Raw genomic sequence first — 13,882 nt, forward strand, 5'->3', positions numbered from 1 at the left:
TATCTGAATCTCATAAATTACCCTTGATGGGCTTGGTCAGCAGAGTTACTGGATAAGCAATTTTCTAAGCATTTAAGACTGTGTATGTCAGGAGGAAAAATAAATGCTTACTATTTTTTTTTCATATTTCAGATGTAGTCAGTTCTATCTCTGGAGAGACTATGCACTATATATATTCTGAAGAATATATAGCCATAGGTGAATGAAGTCCAAATACTGTTGTTAGGTAATAATAATGATATTAATAATAATAGTAATAACAACAATAATAATGAAAACAACAATAGTTAATCCTTTTACTCCCACCTGTAACAACAAATCAACATGTAAAAACCCAAACAACTGTTCCTACCTGAATACACTAAAAGAATTACAGACCAGAATAAAAAAATACTTTGTGGTATTTTGAGTGTCAATTTCTTAATATTACGCCAAATAACAAGAAATAACATAATACTAATTTGAAAAGACAGTAAAAATGGACCTTATAAGACATTTATTCTAAGTCTGATTCAGAGTACTGAAAACAGGTATGATGACCTACTTTCAGAAAAACTTATGGCATAGATTTAGTTATAAAATACGATGCTTACAAAACACTTGAAAAAGTTTCAGTTACTGATAGGCATTTCTTCACTGACTTCAGTATGAGCACACAGTTTATAAAAGCCTAGTTGCTATAAACATGACCACAACTTTCTATAGAATCGTATTGTTATCTCATGATATCTGTATGCTTTTCAAGCCCGATATGTAAGAAGATACTTAGCTGACCAATTGAATAACATAATTTCTTAAGAATTTAACTAAGAGCCCTTTATACTTCAACCAGTTTCTCCGTGGTGCCACCTGAGTATCCCCTGCCTCTCAGCTCCAGAACACTGTACTTACAGGATGTCTACAGCACATTAGTGTTTTGATTCCAGACCTCGCATCAATGCTTGTACCAGTACATGATTTTTTGTGCAGGCACTTACTATCTGAAAACAGAAACACAGTGGGATAAACCAGGGAAATATATACATTCATTAACTATATTAACTGCAGGTTTTAAACCTCTAGCGTTCACGTATAACACTGTTGTCCAGTATTTTCTTTAAGATGCTCTGATGGGTAGAATCATAGAATGCTTTGGGTTGGAAGGCACCTTAAAGATCATCCAGTTTCAACCAACCTGACACAGGCAGGGACACCTTCCACCAGACCATGTTGCTCAAACCTCTGTCCAACCTGGCCTTGAACACTTCCAGGTATGGGGCATCCACAGTTTCTCTGAGCAACCTGTTCCAGTGTCTGACTGCCCTCATATTGAAAGATGCTTAAAACATGCAAGACACTTTGTGATGTGACCTCACCCTCATGCACCCAGCAGGTCATTATCTTGTGTCATTGGAGACATAGAACCATACATATATGGTATGATCAGTGTGTTCACATGACCCAAGTATTTAAATGATGTGCATGCGTGTCCTGTTAGGTGCAGCCACGTGTGGCCACCAGACAAGGCCCCTGAGGAGCACTGTCAAATAGGACAGCAGGAGCTGGTGTGCGGTAACATCTTTACGAAACAACCCATATCCAACCAATATCCCAGAGGCCTGTCCGGAAAGCAGCAGGAGGTTCACTGTCTGCTCTCGCTGGGGCCAGTCACAGGCTAGAGCAAGCACAGATCTCTCCCAGGGAGCACCCATGGGAGAAGGGCTGCCAGCCAGGGTTGTGTGGGCACTCCTTGTTCCTGATGCTTCTCTCTCAGCACTGAAGTATAGCTTGTTATTCAAGAGCTTTACAGAACAACCCATTCATAGTCAACAGGTCAAGTACTTTCGAAAGAATTACATTGCACATATCTCCCTGTCTTGACTCAGTTTTTGGGCAACTGACTGGATATAACAGAAAGAAAAACTTCAGATCAAAAGTCCCAAATAACTAAGACAGCATGGTATTTAAATCAAATCTAGGCAAACCACACACCATGGATTCTCGCTAGTGCTAAGACATACTTGAACAACATAAAGAGATGGCATCCAATTTAACGTCTTGTACAGTAAGAGAACCAAGATTAAATCAGAACTAGTACTGTACTGTATTGTATTAGACTCAATATTCAAATACATCAAAAAAGTTACATACCTACATGCTATCACATGAGTAAAATTTAAATTTCTAGGTGAGTTAATTAGCTTTTTCTTTTTTTATTGCCCAACCAGACACTTCCCAGATCTGCATAAAGATAAGTAATCTTTTGCCTTGCATTCATTTGAGCTCAGGGAAAGTAGAAATGTATATGAAAATGCCATTTCCATAACTCACAAGTGAATTGGTAAAACATGAGAGTGATGCAAGACTTGCCTACTGATGGAGTCTGCATGCTATTCAGAGCTTTTACTATATATGTTCTTTTCCCTCTTCTTCATTCACTCCTGTCTTGCATTCAGTAAGACACACTCAAGATCCCTCCTCTCTTTCTGTACTCCTCCTCCCTCTGCAGTCTTACCCTTTCTTTCCCCTCTTACAAAGTTTACCACAATTTCTGACATTGAAAATAACAGTTTTGCTCAATTTACTTGTAGATTAAAAATCTCATCACTTTGGTTTCACAATATGAACTGCAAGCTTTCCAGAGAACTGAAAAATCTCTTATCAGTGTTTGAATGCTGGTTAGCACAATGGAGACCTTCAGATGGGGTCATACACAGCTGAACAGTATAAACTTACGTTGAACCCCATGATGACGTTACAACAGTTTTGCTTGAATACTGAACATACGGTATATCTTATGTATGTACCTTAAAATATATAAAAATATAAATGCATAACTACGTAAATTGCTTAAACACTTTATCTATATGTCTGTCATTAAAATACAAGTTACATTTTTCTATGTAAAATACACTTGCCCTATACAGCTTTCTCAATTGACAATGAGAGCTTTTCAGAGTGCATTATATGGATTTTCCCTGAAATAGGAGGAAAAGAAAAAAATGCGTAAGTTCGTAAATGCTTTAGGCATCAAAGCAGAAAAACTCCATTTTTCCTAGGTAGAATATTTCAGTATCAAATTTTAATTTAGGTAAATAGAAATGAAGAATATTTATACTCATGGTGAATATGCTTATAAGCTGAAAAGAAATTAATTTTAAAGGAATAAACCATTTGTCCTAAAGCAATAAAATATATAATTTGTTCAGGAAAATCATTTAATTTCAAAATAAGATTGCCTGTTCAGATGTGAAAACAAACAAAACCATACTGAAAGACACAAACACTATTTGTGACAAAAGAAAGGAATTTTGCAACATTTCAGTGACCCTTCAGAAACTTGCAGTAAGGATCTCCCCAAATCAGAAGCTGAGCAGCTCATGTTGGCTCCTGAGAAACAAGGAATTAGTGATTTAAGCAGGTTCCAGCAAGCAGAAAAATAAAAGCCTCAGTCCAACCTGAAAAGGATCTTCGCAAAACAAACAAACAAACAAGTTTAGTAAGTGTCCAGAGAAAAAAAAAGATGTTTGACCATTTTCTTCATTTGTAGAATGTTGTTGATTAGGCAACTCCAACGGGATATCTAAATGATTAAGCCACAATACATACACATAATGTACATTTAAATGATAGTTTGTAAAGGGAAAAAATTCCAGTTCCTACCAGTTTGGCTGAGTTGTGACGTGCTACGGCTTTTCCGTGAGAGACCCACGATGGCAACCATCTTTGCACCGATGCTGGAGCGTCTCTTTTTGCCACCACCGCCAACAGTGCCCACTGCAGTATCTGACTGGCTGCCATCATTCTTCTCCAGTGTGTACATATCCCCGCCGATGCTGGTGCTCTTGGTCATGTTCTTTCCTGAGACGCCCATCTGTCTGCTTTGCATTTTGGATGTAAAGACACTGTCAGCCAGTAGATGGATAAACAGCGGAGACAAAGAAGAGTAAAAAGGGGAAGACAGAAAAGGACAGGTTTCAGATGGAAGGTTTTGGGAGACTGGAGGGTAAAAGCAGCTAATTCACACAGGTAGGGTTTGTTTTTGGGGAAGCAAAAAGGAGAAACTTTAATTCTGTGTTCCTGTTTGGTCTTCTGTAAAATACTTGACTCATAAAAAAATTTTTTTAAATAACAAGCTCTTACTTACTGATTGTTTAAAACACATTACGATCAAAAGTGTGTCAAAGAATTAAGACATCCATATATCATATGTATATTCTTTGCTTGGGAAATTTAAGTTCTGCAGTCAGTGCTCTGCCCTTCTTCTCCTCACATACATAATTTATATTCCTCTATATCGCAGCTTAGCTTTGGTACTAAACATAGGACAAGGGGTAATGGGTTAAAACTTAAACATGGGAAGTTTAGATTGCATATGAGGAGGAAGTTCTTTCCTGTAAGGGTGGTGAGGCACTGGAATGGGTTGCCCAAGGAAGCTGTGAATGCTCCATCCCTGGTGGTGATCAAGGCCGGGCTGGGCAGAGCCTTGGGTGACATAGTTTAGTGTGAGGTGTCCCTGCCCATGGCAAGGGGGTTGGAACTTGATGATCTTAAGGTCCTTTCCAACCCTAACTGTTCTATGATTCTATGATCCAGACATTTCAATGATGCTTTCAGTAACCTGGTTTAGCTCAGTCATCCTACGGTAACGAACAGCCATACATTCTTTGCTCCATTGCTTCAGCAACAAATACCTGTATTTTATAGGTATTTGGCTGCTATGTAACACAGATGGATAAACATTACTGATAAAGTGGAATTTAATATACATTTTGTATACATTTATAGACTGTTTCTACATGCTATATGTGGTTGCATCTAAATGATCTGCCACAGCATTTCACAGCATGCCCTGGGGGTCCTGGCTAAGGGTCCTTTCCTTTGCACAGAAATGACAAACTACAATGATGGCATCAGTACCTATACAAATTTTGCCCTGACATGTAACTGGCAGGAGTCTGGACAAACATCCAGACCTGGAAACTCTGGAGCACATGTGGGCCTGAGAATACATAGAGAATATTTCAGTGAAATTCTTGCAGAGAACTTAGATCATTTTTATTTTGTTCAGTACAGTGCACCTCACCAAAAAGTCCCATGAGATACAGTCTCCGACAATACACAAAACAGTGGAAAACTTCTGGAAACCAAGGGAAATTATTTTGTGCTATATCACCAGTATGTAAAAGTTAACAATTTTTAGCCAATGTTTATTTTTTTAAAAAGATTTTCAAAAATTTGCAAAGGCTATTCCTGGAGCTCTAGTATAAATTTTAGTGAGTATAGCCATAGGCCTTTCCCCTTACCTACAGTGGCCTGAATGTATTTCAAAAAACGAAAGTTTTATTGCTTCTTCATGAAGTTTTTACAGTATATGTTCTGTTGGTAAAAACTTATCTATGGAATTAATGCAGTGTCCTCAAAAGCTGAGGGATAACTGAATCTCTTCTCACTGATTCAAAGGGATTTGGGATGAGGCATTGGATTTCAAACAACAGTGCAGCTGTTTAAGGTATCTGAGAGGTACCCATAAAGTGCTCCGCTCTTAGTTGACAGCTGTCTGTACATGAAGGCACAAAATGTTTGGATCTAAGCCACAACCCAGAGGAAAGCATAAGAGCTAGTTTACAGAAAAATAAATCATCAAGACAAAAAAATATTGAGTGTCCTTCTCAAGGAAGTTATAAATATGAAGGAGAATGAGAGTTTGGATCAACAGATGGAGAGGCACAAAACAAAGCTGAAAAAGAGCCATACTAGCCTTGCCTGGACAAACAATACCAAAAGACTGGAACACAGTGGAAACTTGAAAGCTTTTTTCTTGTTCTTTTTTAAATCTCTTCGGTGTTATATATTAGTGCATACTAACTCATGTTGGTACATTTATAGGTAAGGAAGGAGTGGGATAGGATGTGGATAAAGAGGAAGGCAGGAAGACAAAAAATGAGGGTCTGTATTTCGGTGTCTTTTTAGCACTATGGTAACTTACTTACCATGATAACATCACCTGCTGTATTTTCTTTCAAGCTACCACTGTTAGGGATTACTTCCCAGAAACAAGATGCCACAAAAACTAGTTCTCAGTAACAACACTATCTTGCATATAAGAAATACTAGAGATCTAGGAGGAACAGTAGTAGGAAAAGCTAGTATCATCAACCTGATCTTATGCAAAATCAGGAAATTAGAGCCCCTTAACCAGTAGTACTATTTTGAACCCAAGTTCCCTAACGAAATATGATTAATGCGACTTTGTTTTCTGTCAGGTCTCTTTTGAATATTTTATAAAATTAGTTCAAATTTGACACAGGAGCAGAGAACTAGAGCTATTGACTTTCTAAAACTGTTTTGAAAACAGATCCCTGGAGAGATCTTATGAATGCCCCTTTGGGAAAGCCTGTAGTGTAAGTCATTACAGAATCTTTGTTGTTTCATGTAGGAGCTCATTTGCACACACAGACTGATAAGGAATTAACAGTTTTACTGCTTGCAGAACAACCTATTCCAAAGATCTATTTTTCAAGAATTATTCCAGGAAATCAGTGGGTTCTTGTCGTATAGAAAATAGTAATTATGGCATTGCTTTATAAGCAATATTAACATTTAAGAAAGGGCTTATATCATAGCGGTGAAACAGAAATATTCTGTTTTCTCATAAAACAAACAAAAAAAAAAACCTGAGGAGAAAGTGCCCATTTCCTGAGTCTAATGTGCCTTTGAGCTGCTTCGTGTGTCATTTTCCAAGAAGTATAATTCTATTTAAGAGCAATGGATTACAATTACCCTTATTAAAGAATTCAGTGTGCTTAAAAAGGCTGGCATTCAAATGAAGTTGCTAGAATTTCACTATGAAATTAACTATGAAAGTACTATGCATTACAAAAATTTGCTCCTTGGCTGCTGTCTAAAGGCTCTGTATAACAAAATGAAGTTTTGCTGTGTACACCTGCCAACAGTGAGGTAGACTTCATTTTGACACATTCTTTTGACCAACTGAAAAAAGCAGGCAAGAGAATTCAAATAAGGAACAGGGGATTTACATTTAGATTTGTATGCATATACCAAATACCACTACAAACGGCTAATGAAAGCTCATTCACAAAACTGTATTTTTTTTTCCTGTAGATTTCTAAAAATATTTGCTTTAATTAAAGGTTTGGGGTTTTTACTGTCTCTCTTTAAAAGCAGCAGAAAAGATACCTTTGTCATGCTCCCAGCTAGCAACCAGATCCTGGAGAAAGCCATCCCATAGCAGTGGCTTTATTTTTTCTCAATTCCTCTCACAAAAAAAAAACACAACAACCCCTTTGAGGAATAAGTACTATTAATTAGTATCATAAGAGTATAATAAGTGTAATAAAAGCATAAGAGAGTTCTGAGCGGCTTATAGTGCCTCATAGTAAATCTGCAGTGGTTATGAACTTCCTTCATCAGCACTCTGAACCTTTTCTGGCCAAACCCTCACTCAGTAATTATTCTTGGTATATGCTTGGTATCATCACCAGTGACGCTACCCTTATACCGAGTCTGCTTTTTGACAGTGTGAAAAATTTTCTCAGGATAACTGGATGTTGTATGTCAGGTTTACTTCTTTTCTGAGATAACAGAAAGATGGACTTCAGAGTAAAACAGAGTAAATCCTACAACCTTTTCTCTTAACAGGAATCAGAAATTACGGGAAGTTTCCTTTATATGTACACAAACATAATCACACACATCCAGTTAAGTATGTACAACAATATTTTAAAAGTGACATTAAATAAAAGTAATTTATGAGATGATATGAGTCAATGACTACATATACACTAAAAACAGTGTTCTCAAGGTGCCTTGTGAGATATTAAACTGAAAAATATCCTCTGCAAAGACAATATGTAGCCAGATGGGGGAAAAATAAATAAAAGAATCAACTATGCTAGTCCTAATAACATGTACATAATCTCATAATAACCACTCTTTACTAGAATCAAGAAAAGAACAAATAATCACAGAACCCCAGCCGTGTGGCAGCCCACAGAGTACAGCAATATCAGATGGAAGAGGGCAGCCAGGCTACTGACTTTTGCTTAAGGGGCCAAGCCAGGGTGATGGGCAAAGCTTACATGGGAGTGAAACTTCCTGCGTTACTCCTAAATCCAGGAAACCATCTGAGGACACCAAGAACTGCAGACAGATCTCTGTCTGTGTAAGTATCTAGTCAGATACTTCAATTTTCCAGTGAACAGAGGAAAAGGGTAATTCTCTACTCAGTCCTCCACTTCAATCACTTGCTGTTCTAGTTTTTCTCAGTTGTGAGAAGTAATTTGGCACACCATTCCTAAAATACAGCATTTCTCTGTAATCGCTTCACAAACAAGCAGAGGGGTACTCAAATGCAAGTTAAATGATTAGTAACAGCTTAACAGTTAAGTGTAATACGTACCCTGAACTCTGACCACCAATGAAAACAGTCTCCTTAAAGTAAACTCAAGAGAGATGTTAAGTATTTTTGTACTTTACCAAGTGATAACTGTTCCAGATAGTCAGGGTCAAGTTGGGCATCTCAGCTTCCTATGTATTTTACAGTGCATTTCCTTAACTTTAACTGTGGCCACCCACACTATGGATGAACTTGAGAGGAAGAGGTTTTCAAACCTAAAGCAGAAGTTCTTCAAAACAAACATGAGACAACAAACAAGATTTGTTCTTCAAAACAAATAAGGCATTAGAAATGTAATTAGAGTAAGATACCCATAAATATTTGTTATTTAAAGCCAATGGTGGAGTACAACATATATTTTTCTTAAAATTATACCATGCTAGCCAACTGAAGGCACTCAGACTGACAGACATCTATAGCAGGAAATTTAATATGGTCCTTATCCTCATTGAAGACCCCTGTTCCATACCTATAGTAGTTAATAAGACGGCTTAGGTCTGTCCTTTGACCATGACAGCCTGCATACACACAGCTAGCTTACATCTTTCCCAAAACACGGTTTTCTCAGACATGTTGCCCAGAGGAAACCGAACCTGACCCGTCCTACCTCCTGAATTGTACCTGGGCTGAATCAGGGGCACCTTATTGGTGTGTCCAGCACAAAGCTATGCCAAAGACAGAAATTTTTTAAACAATATGGATGATCAAGACTATGTCTTGGCCCTCTCTAACTTACTGGTATAGACATAGCCTTAAATTCACTGATACTACTACAAATCTCAGGTTTCAAATTCTGATCTCTAATAGCCAATTCTAGCTCATAAGCTTTTTCTGAATACTTTCAGAGAAAAACAGCAAGCAATTACAATTCTGCTATTCATACATGGCTTTCTAGAAAAGGCAGTTTTATATTTTTGGATTTCTTGAAGACATTAATCTTCAAGATGTGTTTGCAGAGACCCTGTTCAAATAGGGAGTGTAATTATTCTTTGGGATCAGATATGCTCTCAAGGTATTCCAGACTCCTATTATAGTAGATAATCAGTAACTACCTTGTTTTTCTCCCCATTTTGACAATATATGTGCTGAATTACAGAAAGATTAGAAAACATTGGCAGAGAACTCTCCCAGAATATAATTCCTAGGACTGGCTACTTGGAAAATGATCCCTTCTGGAGTTGATGCATAGGCAGAGGGGAACGCCATAAAGTCCCTAAGGAAATCCTCATAGAAGGGAGGCAGAGGAGCCGATCTCATAAGGAGATCTTTGCTTTAGTCTTGGTATCTCCTGCTTTATACAGACCATTTCCTTCTGACCAAGAAGGCAAGCAACTGTTTGTAAAGTCCAGGACAAGGAAAGGGAAGATTTCACATCTGCCAGCTCAACATAAGTCCCAGGAACACCAGCTGTGTAGCTTAGCTAGTGACTTGACAAGTGAACGGTCATTTCCCATAGCCCATAACTGCTACTCAGCATTTCCTCTTGTCCCTACCTCTTCGTGATTTTCCTTCCATCATCTTCCTCACTGACATACTGAAAAGAAAGGTATTTTGTGTAGAAAAAACTTCCTTTTCCATCTGCACTAACCTGGTAAGTTGACATCACATCAGGAGGAGTTCTGCAGGAGTAAAGTACTGCTGAAGTTCTATTAAACTGACTTTTAAATCAGCTCCTGGCCCTTAAACATAACATTCCATAGCAGAAAGCAGCACAGGGAGCCATGCAGAATCATTATACCCAATGACTATGTGATCACTAGTAAATTACAAAGAATACCACTTATTCTAAAAAGAATAAATGAAAATGCTATTCTACCAATTTCTAAGTGAGACTAAAATTATGAAAATCAAGGATCACCTGCTACAAGCTCAGGAGTGCTGCATCCCAACCAGAAGGAAGTGCAGCAGGAGGGCCAGGAGACCTCCTTGGATGGATAAGGAGCTCCTGAGGAAAATTCAAATGAAAAAAGAGGCTTATAATAAGTGGAAGCAAGGACAGGTGGCATGGGAAGAGTACAGGGATGTTGTCCAGGAAGCTAGGGACCAGGTTAGGAAAGCTAAGGCCCAGTTAGAATTAAATTTCGCCAGAGGTATTAAGGATAACGGGAACGGATTCTACAAGTACATAGCAAATAAAAAACAGACTAGGGAAAATGTAGGCCCCCTCAGGAAGATCTCAGAACTGGCTACACAGGATTTGGAGAAGGCTGAGGTTCTGAATGACTTCTTTGCCTCGGTCTTCACTGGCAAAGGCTCTGACTGCACCACCCAAGTCTTGAAAGGCAGACACAGAGACTGTGAGAATGAAGACCTTGCGCCCAATGTACGAGAGGATCTGGTTTGAGACCATCTTAAAAATCTGAACGTGCACAAGTCCGTGGGTCCTGATGAAATCCATCCGTGGGTCCTGAAGGAGCTGGAGAATGAAGTTGCAAAGCCGCTGGCCATCATATTTGAGAAATCATGGCAGTCAGGTGAAGTTCCTGATGACTGGAAAAAGGGAAATATAACCCCCATTTTCAAGAAGGGGAAAATGGATGACCCAGGGAATTACAGACCAGTCAGTCTCACCTCTGTGCCTGGCAACATCTTGGAGCAGATTCTCCTGGAAGGCATGCTAAGGCACATGAAAAACAACAAGGTGCTTGGTGACAGCCAGCATGGCTTCACTAAGGGGAAATCCTGCCTGACCAATTTGGTGGCCTTCTATGATGGGGCTACAGAACTGATGGATGGGGGTAGAGCAGTTGATGTCATCTACCTGGACTTGTGCAAAGCGTTCGACACTGTCCCACACAACATCCTTGTCTCTGAATTGGAGAGACATCAATTTGATGGATGGACCACTCGGTGGATAAAGAACTGGCTGGATGGCCGCACACAAAGAGCTGTGGTCAATGGCTCAATGTCCGTCTGGAGACCAGTAACAAGTGGTGTCCCTCAGGGATCAGTGTTGGGACTGGTCCTATTCAACATCTTTGTCGCTGACATGGACAGTGGGATTGAGTGCGCCCTCAGCAAGTTTGCTGATGACACCAAGCTGTGTGGTTCGGTTGATACGCTGGAGGGAAGGAATGCCATCCAGAGGGACCTCGACACGCTTGTGAGGTGGGCTGATGCCAGCCTTTATGAATTTTAACCATGCCAAGTGCAAGGTCCTACACCTGGGTCAGAGCAATCCCAGGCACAGCTACAGGTTGGGCAGAGAAGAGATTCAGAGCAGCCCTGAGGAGAAGGACTTGGGGGTGTTGGTCGATGAGAAAATGAACATGGGCCAGCAGTGTGCACTTGCAGCCAAGAAAGCCAACCGTATCCTGGGCTGCATCAAAAAGGAGCATGACCAGCAGGTCGAAGGAGGTGATCCTGCCCCTCTACTCTGCTCTTGTGAGACCTCACCTGGAGTATTGTGTGCAGTTCTGGTGTCCTCAACATAAAAAGGACATGGAACTGTTGGAACAAGTCCAGAGAAGGGCCACGAGGATGATCAGGGGACTGGAGCACCTCCCGTATGAAGACAGGCTGAGGAAGTTGTGGCTGTTCAGCCTGGAGAAGAGAAGGCTGTGTGGAGACCTCATAGCAGCCTTCCATTATCTGAAGAAGGCCTATAGGGATGCTGGAGAGGGACTCTTCATTAGAGACTGTAGTGAAAGGACAAGGGGTAACAGGTTAAAACTTAAACAGGGGAAGTTTAGGTTGGATATAAGGAGGAAATTCTTTCCTGGTAGGGTGGTGAGGCACTGGAATGGGTTGCCCAGGGAGGCTGTGAATGCTCCATCCCTGGCAATGTTCAAGACCAGGTTGGACGAGGCCTTTGGTGATATGATTTAGCATAAGGTGTCCCTGCCCACGGCAGGGGGGTTGGAACTAGATGATCTTAAGGTCCTTTCCAACCCTAACTACTCTATGATTCTATGAAAATCTTGATTTTTTTCCCACTTACCAACAGCAGCACTTTAATAAAACCAGTATTATGAAGCACAGGCATTTTTCTAATCTACAATATTATTAGTATTTTTACATGCAAAGGAGAAGATATGATTCTGTGATTCTATGATATCAATACTTTCCATTGTACTGTATATTGTTCATGGGAATTTTGAGGACTTTCTTTGTCATCTTTAGAGCAGAATTGGAAACAAAAATATGTAATCTTGTTGTTCTGTCAAAAGTGTATGTGTTTGAGTATCAGGTTCACTCCGACGTCATTTAGTGGATCTTGCGGGTTTGTTTTTTTCCCAATGCAAAGTCAAAATCACTACTTCCCTGTCATTTAGCTGAGTTCTCTTGTGACAATCCCTAAAGAAAATGAAACACCTGCAGTAGTAAAAATGCACTTTGCCAAGTGTGGAGTACAACTATGTGCAGTGATGTTCTAGGGAAAGAATTTTAACCATTTTTCAATCATTGTAATAGATATTTTCAAATACATGTCTCTTGTGAGACTGGAAGACCCACTGAAGACTTTGTTTACAGCTTTTTACAAGCAGGAAAAGAACCTTAATGCCATTTTTAATACACCTCTTAACTCAATTGGAAAGGCTCTCATTTCATTAACCTGCTCAAGAAATTTAACAAAAAAAGCATTATAGGGACAGCTGTGTTGTAAGAAATAACATTTCCATGGGAACAATGCTTCCAGACAATGCATACACTCATCTGCCAATTCACATCAAAGAAAGACATTGGAGGTTTGAAATTATGATGACTTCATCTCCTGAGATTCACTTGGCCAAAAGCTATCAAGTTAACTCATTTGTGATACAAATCTCTAATACCTACTGGACTGACTTAATTATTAGGTTTATTTTATTGAAATTGTAACAATCAAGTTGGCAGGAAACAATAAAGCAGTGACTACAATGTGTTTTGTTATGTATATTAATATTCAAGGAAAACTTGTGCACACATTTCAAAATAAAAGTAACAATAGTTTTACATGAAGTGTCTGTTTCAATGCTCTCTTTCATTACAAATCAGAATTACCTCACCTGTTACAGTACATAGGTTGACTTGAACAGGATCTTCCCCACTCTGATAGATAGCAAGCTCTGCACACTGTTTTATTATTATAAATTAATAGATGTATACCTTTTTTCATATCATACCTAGTGTTGGTTTGTTGTTTTTTTTTTAATAGGACTAAATTTCAAAATTGTTTGGGGTCAGGCCATTGAAGTACTTACCAAACATAATTACATAAATGAGTGATGCAGAAAAAACACCGTAACAGATAACTGTTTCTGGATACTAGCAGTTGATAATAAACTGATGATAAACTTTCAAATTTTCCTTTACAAAGTTACAGAGGAGATTTACTACTCAGCTAACAGTAGTGAATATCTTTGCAGTGATAACTTCTTTTGAGACAGTGGACTAAACCAGCTATTTACTATGTGTGAAAACAAAAGAAAGTTACCAAGAAGACTAGCTGAGGTCTAAAACTCTTGCATTAGTCAGCTTTCCTATTCATATGTAAATACAAGC

General features: G+C 39.0%; 1 protein-coding gene across 49 annotated transcripts in view; it reads right to left on the bottom strand.

Annotated features, from left to right (window-relative positions):
- RIMS2 (regulating synaptic membrane exocytosis 2) overlaps positions 1-13,882 on the bottom strand; it is a 455,883-nt gene that overhangs the window by 46,094 nt on the left and 395,907 nt on the right. For 32 of the 49 annotated variants that reach the window (XM_062627211.1, XM_062627202.1, XM_062627203.1 and 29 more), the window contains one exon: positions 3,643-3,884. The exons of the other annotated variants lie outside the window; for them this stretch is intronic. In XM_062627211.1, the coding sequence (XP_062483195.1) occupies positions 3,643-3,884 (242 nt within the window). The remainder of the gene's footprint in view (positions 1-3,642; positions 3,885-13,882) is intronic. 49 annotated transcript variants of the gene reach the window in all.

The sequence above is a fragment of the Pezoporus occidentalis genome, unplaced genomic scaffold (assembly GCF_034315485.1).
Source record: "Pezoporus occidentalis ecotype Australia unplaced genomic scaffold, CSIRO_AGI_Poc_V1 ctg3, whole genome shotgun sequence".
NCBI classification, from domain to species: Eukaryota; Metazoa; Chordata; class Aves; order Psittaciformes; family Psittacidae; genus Pezoporus; species Pezoporus occidentalis.